The sequence below is a fragment of the Oncorhynchus clarkii genome, chromosome 4 (assembly GCF_045791955.1).
Source record: "Oncorhynchus clarkii lewisi isolate Uvic-CL-2024 chromosome 4, UVic_Ocla_1.0, whole genome shotgun sequence".
In the NCBI taxonomy this organism is placed as follows: Eukaryota; Metazoa; Chordata; class Actinopteri; order Salmoniformes; family Salmonidae; genus Oncorhynchus; species Oncorhynchus clarkii.
The window spans coordinates 28513134-28538780 of record NC_092150.1 but is presented as its reverse complement, the minus strand read 5'-3'; the positions used below and the strand labels follow the sequence as shown (position 1 = coordinate 28538780).

At 44.6% G+C, this 25647-nt stretch overlaps 1 protein-coding gene across 1 annotated transcript in view; it reads right to left on the bottom strand.

The window, feature by feature from the left end:
- The window catches only part of LOC139406684 (E3 ubiquitin-protein ligase SH3RF1-like), a 51582-nt gene extending 26545 nt beyond the window's left edge, over window positions 1–25037 (bottom strand). Inside the window, exons 1-2 of the mRNA XM_071149560.1 lie at window positions 24760–25037; window positions 23157–23681 (exon numbers count right to left, since the gene is read on the bottom strand). Of these exons, the coding sequence (XP_071005661.1) occupies window positions 23157–23531 (375 nt within the window). The 5' untranslated portion in view covers window positions 23532–23681; window positions 24760–25037. The remainder of the gene's footprint in view (window positions 1–23156; window positions 23682–24759) is intronic.
- Window positions 25038–25647: the final 610 nt, after the last annotated feature.

Sequence of the window (25647 nt, the reverse complement as noted above, 5' to 3'; positions counted from 1 at the left end):
TGTTCATATCCCTGTTAGTGAGCATCTCTCCTTTGCCAAGAGAATCCACCTGACAGGTGTGGCATATGAAAAAGCGGATTAAACAGAATGATCATTACACAGGTGCACCTTGTGCTGGTGGACAATAAAAGATCACACTAAAATGTGCCATTCACACAACGCCACTTCTCAAGATGAGGGAGCGTGCAATTGGCATGCTGACTGCAGCAATGTCTACCAAAGCGGTTTCCAGAGAATTTAATGTTAATTTATCTACCATAAGCCACCTCCTACGTAGTTTTAAAGACTTTGGCAGTATATCCAACACAACTGCAGACCATGTGTAACCACACCAGCCCAGGACCTCCACATCCGGCTTCTACACCTGCGGGATTGTCTGAGACCAGCCATCAGGACAGCTGATGAAACTGAGTTTGCACAACCAAATCATTTCTGCACAGACGGTCAGAAACCATCTCAGGGAAGCTCATCTGCGTGCTCATCGTCTTCACCAAAGGTCTTGGCCTGACTGCAGTTCGGCGTCGTAACCGACTTCAGTGGACAAATGCTCACCTTCGACGGCCAGTGGCACGACGGAGAAGTGTCCTCTTCACAGATGAATACCGGTTCAATTGTACAGATTAGATGGCAGACATGGCTTGGTGTGGGTGAGCAGTTTGTTGATGTGAACGTTGTGAACAGAGTGCCCCATGGTGGTGGTGGAGTTGTAGTATGGGCAGATGGCAGACATGGCTTGGTGTGGTTAGCGGTTTGCTGATGTCAACGTTGTGGTCAGAGTGGTGGTGGTGGGGTTGTAGTATGGGGAGGCATAATCTATGGACAACGAACACAATTGTATTTTATCAATGGCAATTTAAATGCACAGAGATACCGTGACAAGATCCTAAAGCTCATTGTTGTACCATTCATCCTCCTCCATCACCTCATGTTTCAAATTGATAATGCACAGCCCTATGTCGCAACGATCTATACACAATTCCTGTAAGCTCAAAATGTCCCAGTTCTTCCATGGCCTGCATGCTCAGACATTTCACCCATTAAGCATGTTTGGGATGCTCTGGATCGACATGTATGGCAATGTGTTTCAGTTTGTGCCAATATCTAGCAACTTCGCACAGCCATTGAAGAGCGGGACAACATTCCACAGGCCACAATCAACAGCCTGATCAACTCCATGCGAAGGAGATGTGTCGCGTGAGGAAAATTGTGGTTACACCAGATACAGACTGGTTTTCTAATCCACACACCTACATTATTATTATATTTTTTTTTTTAAGTATGTGTGACCAACAGATGCATACAGTGCATTTGGGAAAGTAGTCAGACCCCTTAACTTCAAAACTTTGTTTTACGTTACAGCCTTATTCTAAAATGGATCAAATAAAACACTCTTCTAAATCAATCTAAACTCATTACCCCATAACGACAAAGCAAAAACAGGTTTGAATTTTTGCACATTTATAAAAAAAGATATACCTTTACTTAAGTATTCAGACCCTTTGCTATGCGACTTGAGCTCAGGAGCATCCTGTTTCCATTAATCATCCTTGGGAGTCCACCTGTGGTAAATTCTATTGATTGGACATGATTTGGAAAGGCACACACACCTGTCTATATAAGGTCCCACAGTTGACAGGGTCCATGCATGTCAGAGCAAAAACCAAGTCATAGGGTTGAAGGAATTGTCCGTAGAGCTCTAGACAGGATTGTGTCGACAGTTCTGGGGAAGGGTACCCAAAAAAATTCTGCAGCACTGAAGGTCCCCAAAAGAACATAGTGGCTGCCTGTAACAAAATGTACAAAAGGGGTCTGAATACTTTCCTAATGCACTGCATCTGTATTCACAATCATGTGAAATCCATAGTTTAGCACCTAATGAATATTTAAATTGGGGGTTCATTTGGTTCATTTGAGCTAGTCAGAGTAGGCAGGGCAAACCAGCTGTGATGTCTTCTATTTCAATAAATGAATCACACCATGACAAACAACGCTAACCTGCAAATATAGTACACTATATGACAAAAATAGATTTTGATATGGTAAAATAATATTTGAGACAGTGCCTTCAGAAAGTATTCATACCCCTTCACGTGTTCCACATGTTGTGTTACAGCCTGAATTAAATTAGTCTCACCTGTCACCTTCACACACAATACCCCATAATGAAATAGTGAACACTTTTAGAAATTTTTGCACATTTATTGAAAAGGAAATACAGATCTCATTTACCTAAGTATTCACACTCCTAAATCAATACTTTGTAGAAGCACCTCTAGCAACGATTACAGTGGTCTTTCTGTGTAAGTCTAACACCTGGACTGTATAGTATTTGCACATTATTCTTTAAGAAATTATAGTCTTCAAGCTCGTTGTGGCTCATTGCTAGACAGCCATTTTCAAATCTTGCCATATATTTTCAAGCATATTTAAGTCAATATAGATTTTGCCTTGTGTTTTAAGTTATTGTCCTGCTGAAAAGTGAATGTCTCCCAGTGTGTCAGAAAGCAGACTGAAATCAGGTTTTCCTCTAGGACTTTGCCTGTGCTTAGCTCTATTCCGTTTCTTTTTATCCTAAAAAAAAACCCTTGTCCTTTGAAATGCACTGCTCAACTGAGGGACATTAGAGATAATTGTATGTGTGGGGTACATAGATAGTAGTCATTAAAAACATTGTTAAACACTATTATTGCAGACTGGGTCCATGCAACTTGTGACTTAAGAAATGTTTTACTCCTGAACATATTTAGGCTTGCCATAACAAAGGGGTTGAATACTTGTTGACTCAAGACATCCCCGATTTTAATTTTTAATTATTTTTTAAAAAAAATTCTAAAAACAACGAATTCCACTTTGACATTATGGGTTATTGTGTATAGGCCAGTGTCACCGCATCTAAATGTAATCCATTTTAAATTCAGGCTGTAACAGCAAAACGTGGAAAAAGTCAAGGGGTGTGAATACTTTCTGAACACACTGCAAAATCGCTCAAAGATTTAGGGGGGTCCTTCACGTCACTGGTTAGAAGACAACCTGCAGAACACAGTCAGCAACATTTTGGAATATTGCATTTTGATACGTGGGCCACCAAAACAGAAAGAGAAATGCAACACGTTTGTCAATCACTCCTATCGATTATCACATTGAAATCAATTGCGCGAGAGGGTGACATGAGGTTGCACGTCCTGTTAATACTAGCACAGCTCAAAAACAACACGGAATCTAGAAATAATGTGTGCATCACTGGATAGTGGACAATTTGTAGAAGACAGCCATCTGCATTTAGAAGTGTTTAACTTATATTACTTTGTCATGTAGTGTATGACATAGCCAATGAATATACAGAGTATACAAAACATTAGGAACACCTTCCTAACATTGAGTTGTGTGCGCAAGCCCTGATCAGCATGTAAGTTATAGCCAGATGAGAGTTGTCTCCGCGCTAGCTTAGGCTACTTTTAAACCAGTAAAACATCATTTTCAACAGCGCATTTGAAGAAAAAATAATTACCTAGCAAATTACATTGGTTATCACTCAACTAATAAAGACTAATATTGCGCAGGACACTTCAAAACATTTGAATGCTGAAGGTGACAACCAGATGTGCCGATCAGGAATAGGCCTTCCTCTCGTTGGTCAGCGCGTGAGGCGGCACACAACTCGCAGTTTGACTATGTTAGTAATAGTGGGGTTGTTCGGCATGCAAAATTACTTGTAGACCAATGACATGCTTAGTTCCACACTGAAGGAGAAGACACAGTTGTCACAAAATTGGATATTTTCAGAAAGTAGAAAGAATGTAATGAGTAAGACATTTGTGAACTGGCAATTTGGGACTTTTGAATAGATTTTCTGACAGATGCATGCTACATTTGGAGTGGTTTGGGCTCCTGCGGACAGATCCCTAGTGACAACGGTTGGTTGTCACTGTTATTTAAATGGTAGTTTGACTGTCAAGTCAGCGTATTGGTGTGGCCAGCAACTTTTAGAGAGATCCCTCCCCCCTAATTATCGGTGCCATTTGAGAAAGAAAATGACAGTTGCATTCTAAGTCCTGCAACCTCCAGCGTGTATGACAAAATCAACAATACCAAAATAAAGATATTGCTTGTTGACTAAACTTTTATACTAACATCACCCAATCGGAGGTAAAAACTATGTTTAATTCCCCCTAATTCAATGTGGTCAAAACACCAGCTTGTGTAATGTGGTAGCACATACTGTACACATCATGGAAAGCAGAGTAATATACATTAATTAGATATGGCAAAACAATGAAATACCTTCATTTAGGATAGGAAATGAAGCAAAGATTTGTTCAATAATCAGATCTCACTAGTTTAACCATTTAGACATTTTTTTTTTTAAATTGCTCCCAAGCACAATCTAACCAGGCACTCTAGACTGGATGCTCCATAGGCTATGTGCAGCAGGTTGAACGTTTGATGTCCCTAACCGGAGGTAAGAATGAGCAGATCAGTCCGGACACATGGAGACAGCACCGATCAGGAGAAAAGATGAGTGGGTTGACTCTGATAGAGGGCTAGTAAATCTATTTAGCCATAATTTAGCCATAAATAGACTTACTAGCCCTGTCTGAGGCCTCTAAAAGGTTATCAGAGTCCTGTAAAGGTTACCTCAGGAAGCCAGACAGATCGGAGTCTACCTCCAGCGCTCTCAGATGACCTCAAACAGGTCTGTTCATTGAGCCAAAGAGCAGCTAGCTAGCGTTACTGCTCCTACTGCCCCTGCACGCACTCCTGCATGGAACCAAGACAAAGACTAACTTCCAACCACTGGTTTCTATGGCAACTCGTCTCAGCAAGCCTTTTTGAGGGCTATTTATGGTCCTCTTTACAATGTAGTGAATCTTATGAAAGAGAGTCATTCAAAGTCAGAGGGGTATGCAGTTCCTGGGGGGGCTGGTGGGGCCAGGGGAGGGGCGTAGGGCAGTGCTGAAGTTAATGGACTATCACTTTCTCTAGACGGGTAAAAGCTACAGTAACACACCATAGAGGAGTGAACAGATGGAGGTCTGGCTCACACATGAACATCTCACTAGTCCTCAACTCTACTACTGGCTCCGTGTACTGGCATTAACGATCTTCCGGTTCCTCTGCTATCCCTAATAGGTTTTTCAAAACATTTGAATATTTGTAGTACTTTTTAAGTTAATATATGCAGTCAACTTGTGCAATGTTAAGATATGAAGCAGATTGTGTTCTTCACATTATGAAGCTTACCGTAGTTCCCCAGAACAGTTAAGCCAGTGTTTGTAAATAGCACAACGGGAGAAAGCGGGAGCTGGTGAGTCCACGAGTCTCTGTTGTGCACATGAGGTGATGAAGTCATACTTGTATGCCATTTACTATTAAATGTTTGCCAACAGATATCTTATACCGGCTTTCTGCCGTGTTTGAGAAGCCAAAGAGCTCTGGATTAGTTATTTTTTTCCCTGTGCTTCCCACTAGCGTTTTTTCCCCCCTCTCTTCTTCCTCCTCCTCCTCTCCCCTCAGTGTACACATGCTGCTCTTCCGTCAGAAAAGCATGAATCACAACTTTGTGCAACTGAACAATCTCACACTTCCGCTTGTAAAATGTCCACACTCACTGAAAAATGACATTCTGTAGCTACTTGCTATGCCTGTATAACTTTATTAGCTGGAGTTGTTGATCTTTGCAATTAGTATATGTTCATTTTTGTTAGTTAGCATTCAGCTAACAGTGTCTATGCGAGTTCGCTATTACTTGCGTAATTTGGGGGGTATTCTGGTAAGAGGTCCAATGGGCTTTCTTTGCGTTTTTCCAACACCCTTGTGTGCTACACCAGTAATACCGTAAAACCCTGGAGACCGCCCAAGCCTCATTCCTAGGTCAGGTCACTAAAGGTCTTTCTCATCCAGACTAATGCACATACAAAGAGCCATTGCATCCCTTCCCGAGTGTCAGTTATAACACACACCTCAGGAGTAGCCACTCGTTGACCCAAACAAATTTTCTCTTTACGGCCTATTCACTGGGCTGCAGTGTGGGGGCTCCTGGGAATTGCAGTCCTTGGCTTTGATCAAAACAGCCTCTCCTGGAGTCTGGACAAAACGAGGGCCCATGAGGCAGCCATGTGTAGGTCTAAACCAGGGACTAGGCTACATTCAGAATTCACTTTAAGAGAGGGGGATTAAAAAATCTATAAAAAACATTCAACACAAGTACAACTAAGACGTTGCTGAGGCAGGAGCATTTAGTAGTAAGCTACAGATTAGTCATCAAAAAGAAACCCGTTTGCCAGGAAGGGGGTCTGGGTTTATGGGAGACCATACGGTTTTGATAAAGCTGTGAGCGGCTGTGTGTGTGTGTGTGTGTGTGTGTGTGTGTGTGTGTGTGTGTGTGTTGGTTCGATGCGTTGTAGTGAGGTTGCCATCTTACATGAGCACGCGTGTGCATGGACCGTGTGAGTGCATGTGCGTGTCTAGCCTTTACCTGGCTGGTTGGCCCCATTCCAGCAGTGGAGACTGGTTCTGGGTGGCTGGGGGAATCACATGGTCTGTCTGGCTAAAGCAGCAGACCTGAGAACAGAACCCTCTATCTCTGTGCCAGTTCATACACTGTGTGGGCTTAAAGACTCTCTCATAGGAAAGAGCCCACTCACATTACACTGAGGAGAAAGAGGGGGAGGGAGGAAGCATGATCAAAAGACAGAAGAGGAAGATTGGGGGGGGGGCGAGAAGAGACACTGAGATCGGAGTGTCAGTGTGATGGTGATGCTTCTGACAGAACCTCCACTCCAACAGGAGCCAGAAACACACAGCGACACGTTGAGACGGGGCCCCAGCAGGCTTGTTGGCCAGGACTAATAGAATGTAGCAGAAACAGCTGGGGGAGCCAGAAGGACAAGCAAACAGAAATCTGTTCACTTTATATCCCCGCCTACAGTGATGCGAGCAAGAGCAGTACACTTACAAGTTCTTCCAGTAATTCACCAGGGATCTTCCACTGGGCCAGTTTGGCCACACAAAGACCATGCAGTCACAAAAAGCAATGAATCAAAAAACTCCTCCACTTATCTGTCTATTTTCCTCTCCTCTTCTCCCAGTCCATCTTGCTCTGGCTGAGGCATGTTAAACGGGCTGAGTCGTGCAGCTCTAGGCTGAAGGAGAGGCTGGGATTTTATGTTTGGTGAGTAGAGGAGCAGGCTTTAAGAGTGGCCCCGAGAGGCTCAACATCCGCACATTAACTCCTCTCTCAAGTTCACATCTCCCCTCTCTGAAGGGCTTGTTTTCTGCTCAGCCTCCCTCTCTTTCACCATTTCTCCCACAGATGTCAGCCTTTGGGCCACTCTGGAACCAGAGTTCAGAGGGAAGTCAGCGTTAAAATCTCATGTTTCTATCCATGACTTTTCTGCCTATTCAGGGGAAAATGCAAGAGAGAACATAGGAATCTTCAATCTCCTAATCGAGAATGAGCTCTGACAGAGGCTTTAGAATAAATAAAGTGGGATTGGGACTAAATTCAAAGAGATTACTTTACGAAATGTCATAGTTATCGGTGTATCTAGTGCCGCTCGGTGTGAGCTGAATACTAAGAGCCTCTTCAGAACTCTCCACTACCGCTCAGCTCCTAGAAGGAAGCGGGTGCAGCATGGTTGTCGGTAGGCTTTTGTTCCAGTCAAGTCAATCAGTTAGACTGAGGCAGAGCCAGCTGTTCCTGTCCTGCTGAGTCAGTCTGGACTGATTTGGCCTTGGCAGAGGTAGTGGCACTGGGAGGGTTAATTGTTTAAAAAAGAGGACTGGATCATCTGCTAAGCAGACAGCAGCACCGCAGGACCTGAATTAGCAGCGTTTAGACAAGAGGAACACACGAACAGAGTTGAAAGTACACAGTCAATTTACTGATTACATGGGCTGTGATTGGGCCCTGATGGGCCTTGACCAATGGCCAGTGTTAAGACTTTAGGTTGTGGGTTGGTCCTGCCAGTTTCAGACCACTGGCCTTTAGGCCCGAGCTTAGCCTTTCGGGCCTCAGACCTGTGTGCATCAGCCTTTGGGGACAGAAAGGAAACAGCGGACAGCTAAACGGTTGTTTGCATTGGCTGGTATTTGGACACCTCTACAGTGGACAAACAAAGCAGTTGCGGCAAAGGACCAATATACAAATGCTGCATCTGTTCCCCCTTTCAAAGACCATCACAGCTATGTCCATCATTTACCATTCTGTTAGAAAGCGCACGTTTGTGTGTGTAATCCAGTATGGGAGTGTGTTGTGTGCAGTGTTCTCCCAAAACACCCACAGCTTAGATCGAACGGCTAGCATTTCTGCTCCTCAGATGAATGCTGGCGGAGCTCTCGAGCCACAAAGCTAGAGAGCCAGGGACAACAGACTGGCTGCTCTACGCTCTTTCCCCCCCCCCATATTTTGGCAGACCTGAGCGAGACCATTAGAGTCAGACCTTTGTGAACTCCACCAGCTTATGCAACCCCCTTACTAGACCGGACCCCTGTCCTGTCTACCAAGACCTTGACTGGGTCTCTGCACCTGAAGCAACACATCCAATCACAGCTACGTAAGCAAAACAAAATGGTTTTGTTTGTTCACAGAACCCATTCAAACAGAACTCAGAGGCCAGAGCGTCTGCATAGCAGCTGGACTTCATCAGCTTATCAGACTGAGGGTGTCAGGGCAGGCTAATAACAGGCAGGCAGGGGCTTATGTTTTGGTCTGCCTGGTGGTGAGAAGGGAAGGGACTGGGAGAGAGGAAAGAGCTTATGGGAGGGAGGGGCTGTGTGTTTCTGGCTCCAGAGGACAGGCTGTGAGATACAGTAGGAGCTAACGAGGGATGCACACTGCTATTATCAGCAGCTCAGAGCCCAGCTCACACAATATCAATACACCTGGAATGTGACATCAGACTTCAACACTGTTCGCCACTGTGCACTGACTGCATCGGCATGGTTACAGAGCAGAGAGACGTGTGTGATTTTATATCAGCCATGAGCGCACCACAATGACGACATTCAAATCCACTGGATCAGTGTGGGAGTCACCCAAATAAACAAACAGCACTAAAAAAAAATGGACATCCTTGTCTCCGGGGCTCCCAAAGTAGGTCGGTCAGCCCGCCACGGAGGAAGATGTGTGACATTACTTAGGTGTGCCCAGGTAGATTGTTTCTAGTCCGGGTAGCGGGAGAGAGCATGTGTGTGTGAAACAGAATAACCAACAAGGAGAGCCATCCCTCGGTCCTCAACAGCGCTCCTGTTTTCTATTTAAACCAACTTGAATAATTAAAAATCACACACTGTCAGCAGGAGAGGCCCCACACATGAGTGAGAACACTTGATATCTCCTTCACTGTCTCCCTCATACAGGATGTCCACACACACACACGTTTCATCTCCGTCGCTCTGTGGGAAACAGATTCAGTATCGAAGAATCATACGACTGTAGTGGTATGCGCTGAGAGAACTGGTGGGAGGTGATCAAATGATGCAACAATTGGCTGATAAAGAGCAGCTGAGATCCACTGGTTTCCATTCACAGCGGTATCCAATGGTATCCCCTCTCTCCATACTCAGAGCACTGGATGTGAATAAATAGGATCTATTCTAGGAGACACAAGGCATCAGTAACAAGTATCAGACAGGCCAAGGGTCAGCTCTCCAGTGGGACCAGCAGAGGAACGGTCTGGTAAAGTTAAAACATACTGCAGTGGGTGTGTGTGTGACAAGGCGCCGAAAGGAGACAGGTCAGAGGTTAAGAGAGTAGCCTTCTAAATTACACATTCCCCTTTGCCAACATCAACCTGAAACCCAGAGCTCCCACCAGCAGCAGCTTCTAGGGCCCTCTCTATCACTCAATCACCGCTTCAGTAACAGACAATATACACTGACCATTATACCCACTTCTAACAATCTCCCATACCCACACAGTTCCCCAGGCTCTTAAGCTCTGTGCTTCTCACCAAGGGCTTTGATTCCTGACCCTCAGAAGAGAAGTGTTTCTATGGCCACCCACCCACTGACAAACAGAGAGAGAAAGAGGTGGCTGTACTGTAATCCCATTCCTATAGTCCTTGTTATATTCCATATACATAATCACCCATAATCACCCATAAGCACATCAAGCCCTACCATATCCCCTGGTCTCAGTGCCTGGCTGGCTCCCCCGTGCCCCTCTGATGGGAAGAGGGATGTCACTCAGGAGACAAATGCAGATTAACTGTGCCCCTGGGCCCCATAGCACAAACTGGAAACTTTATCGGCACACTGCAGATAAACAAACACGGGGCTCTGATTTCCCTTGCAAGGAAAGGGATCTGAAAGGAGAGTCAGAGAAAAGTGAGTGGAGGGGGTAGAGGAAGCCTGCATGTGTGGCTGCCTTCCTTCTAGGGCTGAGCGATATAATCCAATTCATTTGAATGCATGTTTTTGCTCGATATTCCAAATCCCTGTATCGCAAGAATCCCGCTTGTTTTTTTTTTACACGAGCGGTTGTCTTTTTGGTCTCATCTCTTTCACTCTTCTGTGCAGTGCGCACCTTCCCATCTACACCAGAGATGTGTAATGACAAGATGCACGTCTCCACCCTAACAATGGGAGTCGTTGTCCCAAAGGCGGGCGACAAGTTTAGGTCCAAAATAAGCCCATAGAAACACATCAGGGTTATTTTGGACTGTTTTTGGCGCAATTGAAACCTCTCTTCCTCTATGGTTTACACACACACCAAGCCCCTCCCTCTGCCACTCACGTCAACAAAGGTGAGAGATCACATATGAATCTGACAAGCGGTTTCAACACGCTACTTGCATTTGAGGTTTGGTCCAACATGGAGACATTATTTTACGGTAATAGAGGACAACACAACCTTTCTAACGATACCCTTTTCATGTCTCAACTATTCAAAATTGCGAGCAGAGCGGACACTACTAAAACGTGTGTATAAATGAACATAGATTCTGGGAAATGAATGCTCAGTTCGACCGGCGCGGCATTGCGAGTAGCATTTTAACCAAAGACTGTTATACTAGCTGTCTAGTCTGTTTTATAAAATGTGCAGTAAGCATAAAACAATTACATATGGAATAGGAAACTCGTTCCCATTCTGAGAAATAAGGTAGGCCACTTGATTTCATCATCTGAACAAAGTGGACAGGCTAGCATGCTGTTCAAACAGTTGGAGACGGACAGAAGGGTGTGTTCATAACAATTCAACTGTTCTACCTTGTTAGCTAGCAAATAGATCCAAGTTGGCTAAACTTGAAAAATAAAGATTACCTGCCTACTTCCTCACTAGCTCGTGGGCTTGTGCTTAAGAGATTGTTAATGAGACCGGTGTTACGTTTCTACAATACTTGCTACAAGAAGTTCGTCATTATTAGTGAATGTGCATTATGCATGGTTCTGGTAAAAAAATGTAACAAAAAATGAATTTTAATAGAAAGACTTGAGAGATCAGTGATTGCAAAAGAAAAGCAGGTTGGACTATTTTGATTAAAAACATCATTATTGGGTGTTATGGTTGTGGAAGGCTTCTATTTAGCCTAGGTATATCTTCACAAGCCTTGAATTCATCCGACTACTGCTGACTGGTCTAGATATCGTGAATCGCCATAGGTTTGAAAGAAAATGAGTTATGATTTGTAGGCCATATCACCCAGCTCTACCTCCTTCCTATCTCTCTTTTCAGAAGATGGACCACACATCTGTATGCAAAACCTCAGAGGTGAGGCACACACACCATCCACAGTGGGAGTAATGGGTCAGAGGTCAATCAAATGAAAAAGAAACTCCCACCAAATCATGACTCAGCCCTGGGGATGGGAACTGGACACTTAACATGACGGCCAGCCAATGGTCAACCAATCACAGACCAATAACGCCACAAGGTCAGAGGTCAAGCTGCTCTGCTAAAGCTGTGGAGTTACAGGGCCAGAGGGACTAGAGGAATTGAGATGGAGCACCACTATGTGATTGATTTCAAACATCTGACACACAGTCAAACATTAATTAAACTGACTGAAACAACCAAAGTTCAGGGTGAATATGGGGTTATGATCCACTAGGGTTACAAAATCCCGGGAACTTCCAATAACGTCCATGGTTTTCCCTAATCCTGGTTTAAGATTTCACAGTAGGCTTGGACGATTTATACCATATACCATTTATAACGTATACTCGAAGAGGGGGTGTGTTGGGGGCAGCAATGCCACTGCTTTTAACTATAAGAAATCTAAGATGTGCCAAATAAATGATATCCAGCTCCAGCTTGCATTTGGTTTGCTAACTTGCTAATTAAGTGGCTAGATGTCAATATCAAGCTTCTTGGTTACAGCAGAGACATTCTAGTCGGAGTACAAGTCTCATTCGCTAACATTCCACACCTTGTATCCTGACCGGTTGCATCACTGCCTGGTACGGCAATTGCTCGGCCTCCGACTGCAAGGCACTTCAGAGGGTAGTGCATACGGCCCAGTACATCACTGAGGCAAAGCTGCCTGCCATCCAGGACCTCTACACCAGGCGCTGTTAGAGGAAGGCCCTAAAAATTGTCAAAGACCCCAGCCACCCCAGTCATAGACTGTTCTCTCTACTACCACATGGCAAGCGGTACCGGAGTGCCAAGTCTAGGACATAAAGGCTTCTGAACAGTTTTTAGCCCCAAGACATAAGACTCCTGAACAGGTAACCAAATGGTTACCCGGACTATTTGCATCTCTTTTATACTGCTGCTACTCTCTGTGAATCTTATATGCATAGTCACTTTAACTATACATTCATGTACATACTAGCGGTCGACCGATTATGATTTTTCAACGCCGATACCGATACCAATTATTGGAGGACCAAAAAAGACGATACCGATTTTAAAAAAAATAAAATAAAATCGGCCGATTTTTATTTATTTGTAATAATGACAATTACAACAATACTGAATGAACACTTATTTTAACTTAATATAATACATCAATAAAATCTATTTAGCCTCAAGTAAATAATGAAACATGTTCATATTTGGAATAATGACAATTACAACAATACTGAATGAACACTAATTTTTACTTAGTATAATACATAAATAAAATACATTTAGTCTCAAATAAATAACGGAACATGTTCAATTTGGTTCATATAATGCAAAAACAAAGTGTTGGAGAAGAAAGTAAAAGTGCAGTATGTGTCTTGTAAGAAAGCTAACGTTTAAGTTCCTTGCTCAGAACATGAGAACATATGAAAGCTGGTGGTTCCTTTTAACATGAGTCTTCAATATTCCCAGGTAAGAAGTTTTAGGTTGTAATTATAGGACTATTTTCCTCTATACCATTTGTATTTCATTAACCTTTGCCTATTGGATGTTCTTATAGGCACTATAGTATTGCCAGTGTAACAGTATAGCTTCTGTCCCTCTCCTCGCTCCTCCCTGGGCTTGAACCAGCAACACAACGACAACAGCCACCATCGAAGCAGTGTTACCCATGCAGAGCAAGGGGAACAACTACTAGAAGGCTCAGAGCGAGTGACGTTTGAAACGCTATTAGCGCGCGCTAACTAGCCAGCCATTTCACTTCGGTTACACCAGCCTCATCTCGGGAGTTGATAGGCTTGAAGTCATAAACAGCGCAATGCTTGACGCACAACAAAGAGCTGCTGGAAAAACGCACAAAAGTGCTGTTTGAATGAATGTTTACGTGCCTGCTTCTGCCTACCACCGCTCAGTCAGATTTTATGCAACGCAGGACACGCTAGATAATATCTAGTAATATCATCAACCATGTGTAGTTAACTGGTGATTATGATTGATTGTTTTATCTAGATACCGCCCAACTCCAATTCCCAGAATCAAGAGAGAATAAATCAGGAAGATGGGAATCCTCCAACCGGGAATTTCTTGAAAGTTCCCGGAACTTTGCAACCCTATGATCAACCAAAGGCTGCATAGCCAGGTGCCTGCTGTTGTGTGTTTGCGACACTTGTGCCATGAGTTTGTTAGTATATAAAAATCAGGAAGTCTCTGTGGCTGGACCACACACAGTCACTCTGGAGACCCAGTAGATGGACAAGAGAGTTTGGTTGGTCATCACAGGTGTGTGTCAGCACTGCATTAAAATAGAGGTCAGACAACCAACCCCAACCCCCCCCCCCCCCCAACCTCATGCTGACAGAGCTGTTGGGGATATGGGGCGCATGTGGAGGGGGGCGCATGTGGAGGGGGGGGGCCTGGGGTTGGCGAATGCTGAGTTTAGGCCACCCAGAGTCTAGTGCTTACACAGGGACCAACATTCCTACCACACCTTCACAGACAACAGAACAAACACATACACACTGAATTGGAACTGATTACAGTCTAAAATTACACAGTTGTTTTAGTAACGCCAATGATTAGAAGAAAAATGTCCCTTTAAGCCTTACATTACATTGGAATACGTGATGAAAGTAAAGATGGCCGACTCATCCCCCCCATAAATATGAGTGTCAGTCTGTCAGGACAGGAGGCAGATGCTGCAGGTGACTCTGCCCTGGGGGCAACAGCTGCTGCAGGTGACTCTGCCCTGGGGGCCTCCATCTGCTTGTCTGCCTCCCCGCCCCCCCTCCCGCCTCCCATTCTGCCCGTCTGCCTCCCCCCCGCCTCCCATTCTGCCCGTCTGCCTCCCCGCCCCCCTCCCGCCTTCTGCCTGCCTCCCTTCCCCCCTCCCCGCCCACCTGCCTGATTCTCAACACACACTGCTAAAGCCTAATTAATGAACAGCCACCGTATATCATACCAGAGCATAACCTAAAGATCAAACAGCTACCAAACTTCACTAGACCGACACAGAAAACCACACACACGAACAACAAGAAGCTATGTGTGTGAGCTTGCTGTTTGGACGAGACCAGACAGGCCCAGTGTTTAAGAAAACAGAGATGTTGACCACCTGTGGCATTCCATACACACACACTAAGCTCTGTCTGAACACACGCACAGCTTCTCAGGTCTGTCTGGGGAGGCAGATAAACAGATCAGACATACATTAACACAGACACACCGTTCTGTCTGGGGAGACAGATAAACAGATCAGACATACATTAACACAGACACACCGTTCTGTCTGGGGAGACAGATAAACAGATCAGACATACATTAACACAGACACACCGTTCTGTCTGGGGAGACAGATAAACAGATCAGACATACATTAACACAGACACACCGTTCTGTCTGGGGAGACAGATAAACAGATCAGACATACATTAACACAGACACACCGTTCTGTCTGGGGAGACAGACCTGCATACACCTTACATTTCTGAGCTGAAAACATTCTTTGAATGATGCAAACCCCTGAGAGGGACAGTCATTCCCATAGCATAGCCAGCATGGGCAACATGTACACCCAGACATAATGCCCTGATTCCGAGCATACATATACAGTGAAGTGTTTGCTAGTTCCAGAATGTGAGCAGTGCTGTCTCACTGGCCAATCAATCCCAGTCTAATCCCATGAACCCTTTAACATGGAGAGAGACAGGCTACAGCCACGAGGAGAGGGAGAAGGGGGGGGGCAGAAGACGCCACTTAGCAGAAAGGATGGGCACCCCAGAGACGTGAAAGAGGAGGTGATGGTTTCACAAAGGACATTAGGTGGATAATCAAAACCTCAGACAATAATACTACCTGCTCCCTCTGGACTGCCATGGGAAATACAGAGGAGAAGAGAGATAGGCAATGTGAGAGAAGTGAGAAGGAAGGAGAGAGAAAGACAGAGGGAAAAGTATAGGGCATGTTCATCTGTTCCCAGAGGAGGTGTAAGTATGTGTTTGCCAGTGTGTGGGCAGAGTGAGGGTGTAATGAGGTGGTTCCATCACACAGGCCGAAGTGAGCCAGACAGCCAGCAGAGAACACCGCCAACAACAATATGACGTCATCAAAGAGGGCCAACAGCAGCGGGACTCAGACGCAAGGAGGAGCACTGGAATTGAATGAGACACTTATACCAGGACAAAGCGGTAAACAACATTATTCCTCACTATTAAAAAAAACAAAAAACAGGTACAAACAAAAAGATAAAAAGCACTTATTTCCCTGACTGATCAAAACTCGTTCACTCATGGCTCCCTCGTCTCTCTGCAGCAGACATATGGTGAGCAATATGTTTGGAACATCAAATCGCAATAGAGAATGGCAATACAGTAGAATTGTGAGAATCGTAATACATATCGTATCGGCACCTAACTATCGTGATAATAGGTCCCCGGCAATTAACAGCCCTGGAAAGAGAGGGAAGCAGCCATGAGTTCTACTAACACATCATTACTACAGAGGAAACAATGGCCTAATTCTAGCCCCGAGCTTCAGCTAGACAGGAGAGGATACTGCTGAATCTCTCCCCTCAACGCACACACGCTAGCGTGCCCACGCGACAGGAGGTCCAGCTCACGCAACTCTCCTCCGGCGTCGTTAAATCAACATTTGCCGTCGAGCAGGATGTCAGATAACCTCCTCTACAAATTGTACACGCTGGGTTTCACACAAAGCTAACGTCCCATCAAAAGTGGCAATGTGATAATGACACCAGCTGTGGAATCATTTCAGATCCAGGTACACTGATTCATTCAACTAAATCAGTTTTCAGTTTGAAGACACTTGGCCAATCGTCCACACATCTATAGCAATCCATTGCTGACAAAATACTCTGTTTTAAAACAAGCCTGAGCATTCAGTAGATTAACAATTTCTCTAAGACTAAAATGCAAATGAAAGACATCCAGGGGGAGGGACCTCTCCCCCTCTGTGTTAATGAGCAGGTTATTTTCATCCGCCTCTGCTGGCTCCGACCCCACACAGCCATGACCCCTGAGCCTGACCCGACTTCCACTTACAACGGCTTTTACCCACATCACATGATAATGATCATCTCATCCAAACCTGTGGGAGGATGGAAAACTACTGTGTTGTTCTAGTATGACTCAACAACAAAGCCAGGAGGACAAAACATCCCAGTAATCGGAGAGCCATAGAGCTAACCTGACTCATCAGTGATGAGGTCCCCTCCACAGTCACACAGCCTTTCCCTGAGGCTGCCTGCTCCGCTCCTTTATTCCCCATTATTCAGAGACATGCCAGGGCAACGGTGTCACACCACTGGTGACTTCTGTTACATTGTGACAGGCCAGGGTCAAGGAAGGGGAGGGACCATTGACCCTTTTACAATTAACACCTTTCCCATAGCATTCCTTCCTTACCCTTTGTCTGCCACTGGCAGCACCCCGCCCCCCCTCCCAAAAAAACACAGCCCCCTCTCCCCAAGTCCCTCCTGACACCCATGTCAGTCAGTCAGATCAGAGGAGAGCAGAAACAAATCCCTGTTATGCATCTGTCGGTCAGGCTCCGCCCCCTCTCCCCTCAGGTCCATTCTCTGGGCCAGATAAGAATTAGAGGGGCAGGCAGGGCTGTACAGGAGCACCAAGCTGAAGGGGCCAGTTCAAATAATGAGAAACTCACAACAACAACTGAAGGAGAGACCGAGTCCAATAGGAGAGAGGGAGTCAGTGTGGTGTGGTGGAGGACCGAGTCCAATAGGAGAGAAGGAGTCAGTGTGGTGTGGTGGAGGACCGAGTCCAATAGAAGAGAGGGAGCCACTGTGGTGTCGTGGAGGACCGAGTCCAATAGGAGAGAGGGAGTCAGTGTGGTGTGGTGGAGGACCGAGTCCAATAGGAGAGAGGGAGTCAGTGTGGTGTGGTGGAGGACCGAGTCCAATAGGAGACAGGGAGTCAGTGTGGTGTCGTGGAGGACTGAGTCCAATAGAAGAGAGGGATCGAGGGAGTCACTGTGGTGTTGTGGAGGACTGAGTCTAATAGAAGAGAGGGAGCGAGGGAGTCAGTGTGGTGTCGTGGAGGACTGAGTTCAATAGGAGAGAGGGAGCGAGGGAGTCACTGTGGTGTCGTGGAGGACTGAGTCCAATCGAAGAGAGGGAGCGAGGGAGTCAGTGTGGTGTCGTGGAGGACTGAGTTCAATAGGAGAGAGGGAGCGAGGGAGTCACTGTGGTGTCGTGGAGGACTGAGTCCAATAGGAGAGAGGGAGCGAGGGAGTCCGTGTGGTGTTGTGGAGGACTGAGTTCAATATGAGGAGAACCAAGTGGGGGCAGCGAGGCGAAGGGTCCCTGAGGAGTCGACCAGCACTCCTTGACTCACTGGGCAGAGAGAGAGGGATAAAACTGTTCTAGCACCCAGCCAGGCTTTGATCTCTGCCTTTCATGTTTTGACATATTCCACCTGCATTACCCTCCCCTCTCCCATTCAGCTCTCTCTCTCTCTCTCTCTACAGTAAGATGCCTTGGGAGGGAGCAGAACAGACTTCACAAAGACAACATGCTACAGCAGAGAAATGCAGGGAAATGATGCTTGAAAGTGCTTTGAAGACACTTGGTAATGCGCACATTGCCTTCGGGAAAGTATTCAGACCTAGACTTTTCACACTTTTTTTCGTTACAGCCTTATTCTAAAATGGATTAAATAAAAAATCCTCAGCAATCTACACACAATACCCCATAATGACAAAGCAAAACAGAAATACCTTATTTACATAAATATTCAGACAATTTTCTATTAGACTTGAAATTGAGCTCAGGTGCATCCTGTTTCCATTGATCATCCTTGAGATGTTTCTACAACTTCATACAAATTCAACTGATTGTACATGATTTGGAAAGGCACACACCTGTCTATATAAAGGTCCCACAGTTGACAGTGCATTTCAGAGCAAATACCAAGCCATGAGGTCAAAGGAATTGTCCGTAGAGCTCCGAGACAGGATTGTGTCGAGGCACAGATCTGGGGAAGGGTACCAACAAATGTCTGCAGCATTGAATGTCCAAGAACAGAGTGGCCTCCATCATTCTTAAAATGTAGGAAGATTGGAACCACCAAGACTCTTCATAGAGCTGGCCGCCCAGCCAAAGAAAGCAGTAGGGGGAGAAGGGCCTTGGTCAGGGAGGTGACCAAGAACCCGATGGTCACGTTGACAGAGCTCCAGAGTTTGCCTGTGGAGATGGGAGAACCTTCCAGGAGGACAACCATCTCTGCAACACTCCACCAATCAGGCCTTTATGGTAGAGTGGCCAGACAGAAGCCACTCAGAAAAAGGTACATGACAGCCCAATTGGAGTTTGCCAAAAGGCACCTAAAGACTCTCAGACCATGAGAAACAAGATTCTCTGGTCTGATGAAACCAAGATTGAACTCTTTGGCCTGAATGCCAAGGGTCATGTCTGGAGGAAGCCTGGCACCATCCCTATTGTGAAGCATGGTGGTGGCAGAATTATGCTGTGGGGATGTCTTGCAGCGGTAGGGACTGGGAGACTAGTCAGGATTGAGGCAAAGATGAATAGAGAAAAGTACAGAGAGATCCTTGATGAGAACCTGCTCCAGAGCTCTCAGGACCTCAGACTGGGGCGAACGTTCACCTTCCAACAGGACAACAACCCTAAGCACACAGCCAAGACAATGCAGGTGTGGCTTCAGGACAAGTGGTCCAACCAAAGCCCCAACTTAAACAGCCCTGGAGAGACCTGAAAATAGCTGTGCAGCAACACTCCCCATCCAACCTGAGAGAGCTTGAGAGGATCTGCAGAGAAGAATGGGAGAAACTCCCCAAATACAGGTTTGTCAAGCTTGTAGTGTCATACCCAAGAAGACTTGAGGCTGTAATCGCTTCAACAAAATACTGAGTAAAGGGTCTGAATACTTACGTAATAAAGTATTAGCAAACATTTGAAAGAACCTGTTTTTACTTTGCTATTACAAATTGAAATCCATTTTAGAATAAGGCTATAACCTTACAAAATGTGGAAAAGGCGAAGGAGTCTGGATAATTTCCCAGTATTGTGTAGTGTGTGGGTGTGCGTGCGTTCATGTGTCACGCGGTTGTTTAGACTAAACATGATAGCTCAGGGCATTGCGAGTTCCATCCCCTTACTGAGGGGATCATATAAACCTCAAAAGGACCATATAATGGAGCAGTCACAAGTATGACTAGCTCTTATCTCCAATAAACAGGCTTTTCAGAATAGAGGGAAGTTCCAACAAGCCCAGCTTGAAATGGGCTGACTTTTGAAGTGATACTACAGTAAATGAGGCAGCTCAACCAGCATTAGGTAGTTTCACCCAGAGGAGAATGGATCTCTATACCTGAACGGTTAAAACAGACACAGTAACACAACATTCCACTGACCACATACAACCTGTCCATTGACCCAGCTTCTTCCTGGAGTATTATTGAATGAGGTACAATACACCAAACACAACTTGCCAATACCTAAATACTGAGTGAAGCCAGCTCATACAATACCTAGGCTAAACATTACAGATTGTCTGTTACAGTACATGCAGTAATCTTATGTTGCATCACTGGTAGGCCATTTCATATGACATGAGTGACAGAATGCCTTGCCAGTAACATGGTCCTTAACATTTTACCAGATTATTCCATTTAAAAAGAAAAGAATCCTAGTTTTTGTTGGCGGGGGGAGAAAGAGCAGATGACATGCCATGACAACTACAGTACCTTCAGAAAGTATTCATACCCCTTGACTTCCACATATTGTTGTGTTACAGCCTGAATTCAAAATTAAAATAGATTTCTTTCTCACCCATCTACACACAACACCCCATAATGACAAAGTAAAAACTTTTGCAAATGTATCTAATTTATATTTGTATTCACACCCGAGTCAATACTTTGTAGAAGCACCTTCGGCGGCGATTACAGCTGTGAGTTTCTCTGGGTAAGTTCCTAAGACCTTTCCACACCTGTGTCATGACGTTGGCCTCTTTGAGTATAGCAAGACCATCCCCCTGCCACTCCCTTTCCTCCTTCAACTAGGTTGCTGTGGTCAGAGAGACGTCGTAAATTCCTGAGAATCTCCTCATGGACACATAGTAGAGAGAGAGTAAACTTTCATAGAGGACAAAGGAAATCCTTCCACCTCACAGAACTTGAGGTACGAACAAATTTCATGTTTCCGGAGAAAGTGTAAAAGATCGGTGAAGAATCCAGCTACAAACTGGTTCGTTTGTCACAACTTGGGGAAGCTCATGGGAGACGGTGTGGCCACATTACCATAACACTGTTTATATAATAGCCTAATAGGTTTACATCTAATTGTTGTATAAGATGAATGAGTGAGGATGATACTGTTTGTATAATTGTGTAATGATTGTGGACTGTTTAATGAAGAAAAATACAATTCCCTTTTGATTTGAACTAAATCAGAGGACCGCCCCTGAGCCAGTTAGGGTCAGACATCCTGGGACAGCCCTCTTCGGCCCTCCCGAATAAAAACCCACTCGGGTTTTAGATCAGCAGACCGAGCTTACTTCAATTACGAGATGGCTAAAGGTTGCAGACCATGTTTTTCTCCATTAGGAGGGGAACAAAGGTTGTAGACCATTGCTGAATCTTTTAACCATACCACGTGGTTAAACTCTTAGACTATCGATACTGACAGAATAAGAACAAGTCTTTGATACTAGTCTGCAGCTAGGAATTCAGCATCATTGAACGCAAAGAACGACAACCACCGAAAAATCCATTCTATAACGAATGTCACTCTGAACAATCCCCTCTAACCACAACCGAGAAAGAGAGGGAGAGAGACGGACAATTCTACAAAAAAAAATAACTCTTCACCAGCGATCAAGACGACACAAAATTCCACAATCAACAGCCAACTACACGAAGGAGACGTGTCACACCAGAGACTGACTGGTTTTCTGACCCATGCCCGTACTTTATATTTTATTTTTAAAAGGTATCTGTGACCAATAATCTATAGATTAGGGCCTAATTAAATGCATTTCAATTGACCAATTTCCTTATATGAACTGTAACTAAGTAAAATCTTTGAAATTGTTGCATGTTGCGTTTATATTGTGGGTCAGTATAGATTTAAGTGAAAACAATAACTCGGCCACTCATGAACATTCACTGTCTTCTTGGTAAGCAACTCCAGTGTAGATTTGGCCTTGTTTTTTTAGGTTATTTTATGCTGAAATGCAAATTCCTCTCCCAGTGTCTGGGGGAATGCAGACTGAACCAGGTTTTCCTCTATGATTTTGCCTGCGCTTAGCTCCATTACGGTTATTTTGTATCCTGAAAAAACATTACCCCAGTCCTTAATGATTACAAGCATACCCATAACATGATGCAGCCACCACTATGCTTGAAAATATGAGGAGTGGTACTCAGTAATGTAGTGTGTTAGGATTACCCCAAACATAACACTGTAATCAGAACAAAAAGTAGCTATAGAGGCTTCTTATTCCTGTCAATTAGGTCAGTATTCTAGAGTAACTATAATGGTGTTGACCCATCATCAGTTCTCCTATCACAGCCATTAAACTATGTGACTGTTTTAAAAAGACACCATTGGCCTCGAGGTGAAATCCCTGGGCAGTTTTCTTCCTCTCTGGCAACTGAGATAGGAAGGATGCCTGCATCTTTGTAGTGACTGGGTTTGACACACCATCCAAAGTGTAATTAAAGGGATATTCTCAAAGGGATATTCAATGTTTGCCTTTTTCTTTACCCATCTAGCAATAGGTGCCCTTCTATGCAAGGCATTGGAAAACCTACCTGTTCTATGTGGTTGAATCGGTGTTTGAAATGCACTACTCGACTGAAGGACCTTACAGAGAATTGTATGTGTGGGGTACAGAGATGAGGTAGTCATAAAATATATAAAACATTCACACAGAGTGAGTCCATGCAACTTATGTGACTTGTTAAGCAAACAAACACCTGCATCCTGCCTCACCTTCATTGCAAAACCCTCACTACAACATGGACCTGACACACATATGTTCCAATCAAACGAATGGTTCAACAACAGTTCAATATGAACCTTATGACACCATTGTACTTAGCAGCCAGGAGAACGGAAACATTTGTTGGCTCAACTGTCATCTGCTCAGTAGTCCCTGTTGTATTCAGCACTGGGCTGTTAGTCAGCTGGCCAGCTGTAGGATCACTATGATAACTGTTCATCTGGGCCAAAGATTAGAGCCAACATGCTGCTATTTAATCCCTGTAGATTTGCTCTGATTTGTTTCAGCCCTGGCTCAAACTATGAGAAACCACATACATGATCACTCATGCATATTTAACAACCCCCTGAATGTGGACTACTTACCCTCACTTGGGTGCTCTTTGCCTGGCCTCTCTGGGGCTGTGCTCCTGGAGTGCCTGAGTCTCTGGGCCCGCTGCCCTGCATCCTGACTCCAGCTGTGCCGTTGGTGCAGACTCCAGCTACAGGGCCCGCCCTGCGGGGTCTCTGTTTGATGCCGTCCAACAGCCGAACCAGGAGGATATTACTGGGCAGCTCGTCCACAGCACACTCCACCAGCGTACGGCACTCTGGGCATCGCAGCTCTGCCCGGGAGCTCAGGATGCCCTGAAGGCAGCGCCTGCAGAAGGTGTGCTGGCAAGGGAGGACCTTGGCTGTGGCATCCAGCCGCTCCAAACACACTGGGCATTCCAGCAAGTCCAACAGCACTGATTCATCCATGCTTTCTGCCTCCACCTCTGAGCTTTGTTTCTACTTCAGTGGGACAAGCATGATGGTAGTGTTGGTTGGGGGTTGTGTTTAGGAAGCCATTTCCGTCCTGAATGTCACGTCACTCCCATGCCGCAGCTATGGCCATAGCGCCTGCAGCAGCTGTAGTATGGGGGTAAATCCTTTGTTATTACACATATAAAAAGATTACATGGCAACAGTCTGATTCCTGCATATAACGGGATGCTATTATGCTAGGTATTGCTACTATAATGTACGGAATGTAGCAAAGGTCAAGACTGTTATATTCCGTAGTTCTCTGTCATCATGCCAGTCACATCCAAAGGTAATAGGCACAGAGAATGCCTTCACCTCGTCTTCTAAAGTGGCACAGATACGTTCGATCGCATTGTCCCCATTTATACCAGTCAATCCTACCTGATAAAATATTTTTTCCAACAGAACATTTACCGTTTGTTGACTGGAGAATGCAACATAAAATCTTAATTTGGGATTATGTAATTTAATTCACAGACGTACATTATTAGATTAAAGACCATTTGAAACCCTGGCGAGAGATGTTGACACGTTCTAGCGGTGCGATTACATTTCAATACAACCGCGCAAAACTCAAAACTTGTGTGCATTTCTGTGTCCAGAACTAACCGGGAGGAAAGCGTATCTGTGCCAATGAATGTTATAATAAAGTGCTTGATGACCATAATACCTGACTGTAACAAACTACATAGGTACATTTGGAAGAAATATAACGACCTTGTGCGACACAATACGACCACTTCGTAGAACGCAAGATTTGGGAGCAGAATGGTTACGTTATGAAAAGAACGTTCACAACAAATGACTTTTAGAAAATCATCAATTTATTGCGTAACTTTGCTACAATGTCACACAGTACGAAAAAGAAAGAGACACATTAGTTAAAGGCACAACTAGCTAAGTGTCGGTCATAAGAAAAAAGTTAAGTGCGTCCCATATGATTATGTATGATATCCGAGGTTAGCTTGTTGGCTACTTGTCTGGCTAACTAGGTTAGTTTGTTGAGAAACAACAGTGTCAAAACGAGGGAGGGATTTTAAAGTTAGCTGTAGCTGTGTGATTACTATTTATTAGTGTGTAAACCAATACAAATGATTCAATAATGCCATTGAATCACCTACCATTTTGTGTATTATGTGTTTGAAGTTAGAAAAACAATCGCCCTTGAAAACATAAATCTTACCTCAAAGTCGGGCCTCTTCCACCTCTCCTCTCCAAACAATTTCTCTCTCCGACTTGGATAGCGAATGAGCGATTTGGGAAATAGCCTATTTGGCGGGTAATATAGTTTTCACCCTCTATTCTGCTCAACGGAGAGAAAATCTTTACACGACATTTTATTCTGCACTGTCCTAGTCCAAGAGAGCATGTATCTAAACCGGGAAATTCACGGTTTGGGAAAGACCGACGGGAGTAACAAACTCCAGCTGCCGTATCCGATTCCGAACCCCATGATGAATTAGATTGATTCTATGGAAGACGCCGAAGCTACTTCACCGAGGCGGGAGGGCGTGATGGGATGTCAGTCAATATGTAACAGATAGTCTGTTTCACACATACTCAAAATATGTTTAACAATACTGCCTGTGATATTATTTATTCAATTCATGAAACAATTTACATTTTGTCGATAATTCATCCTGATTTGGCTACTGTATTTGAAACCCCTAGCGGACAACCCTTCTTTGTAATACTGTTAGATTGTTATGGACGCCCGCAACAATAATAATCCCTATGGTAGACGGAGGTAGTAGTGAAACCTTCCCATGGAAGAGAATCATGTATTTGAGGAGATCAAAAATAACCAACATTTCACAAAAACAGTCTATTTTTTGCTTCCCTCTCAGAACAACCACTATAACATCTGTATTATCCACATGACTGCTCAAAGGTTAGATTTGTGTCAGCTTGCAGAAAGTAAGTGCACATGGCGCAAGTATGGTGAAAAAAATATATCATGGCATTGTGGTTCTTTATCTCAGTGCCATTACTCACCCCCTTATCTTCCTCCATTCCGACACCACGGCACTGCCTTCCATTCCAAGTTCAGCCCTAAACTTCCCTACAATAT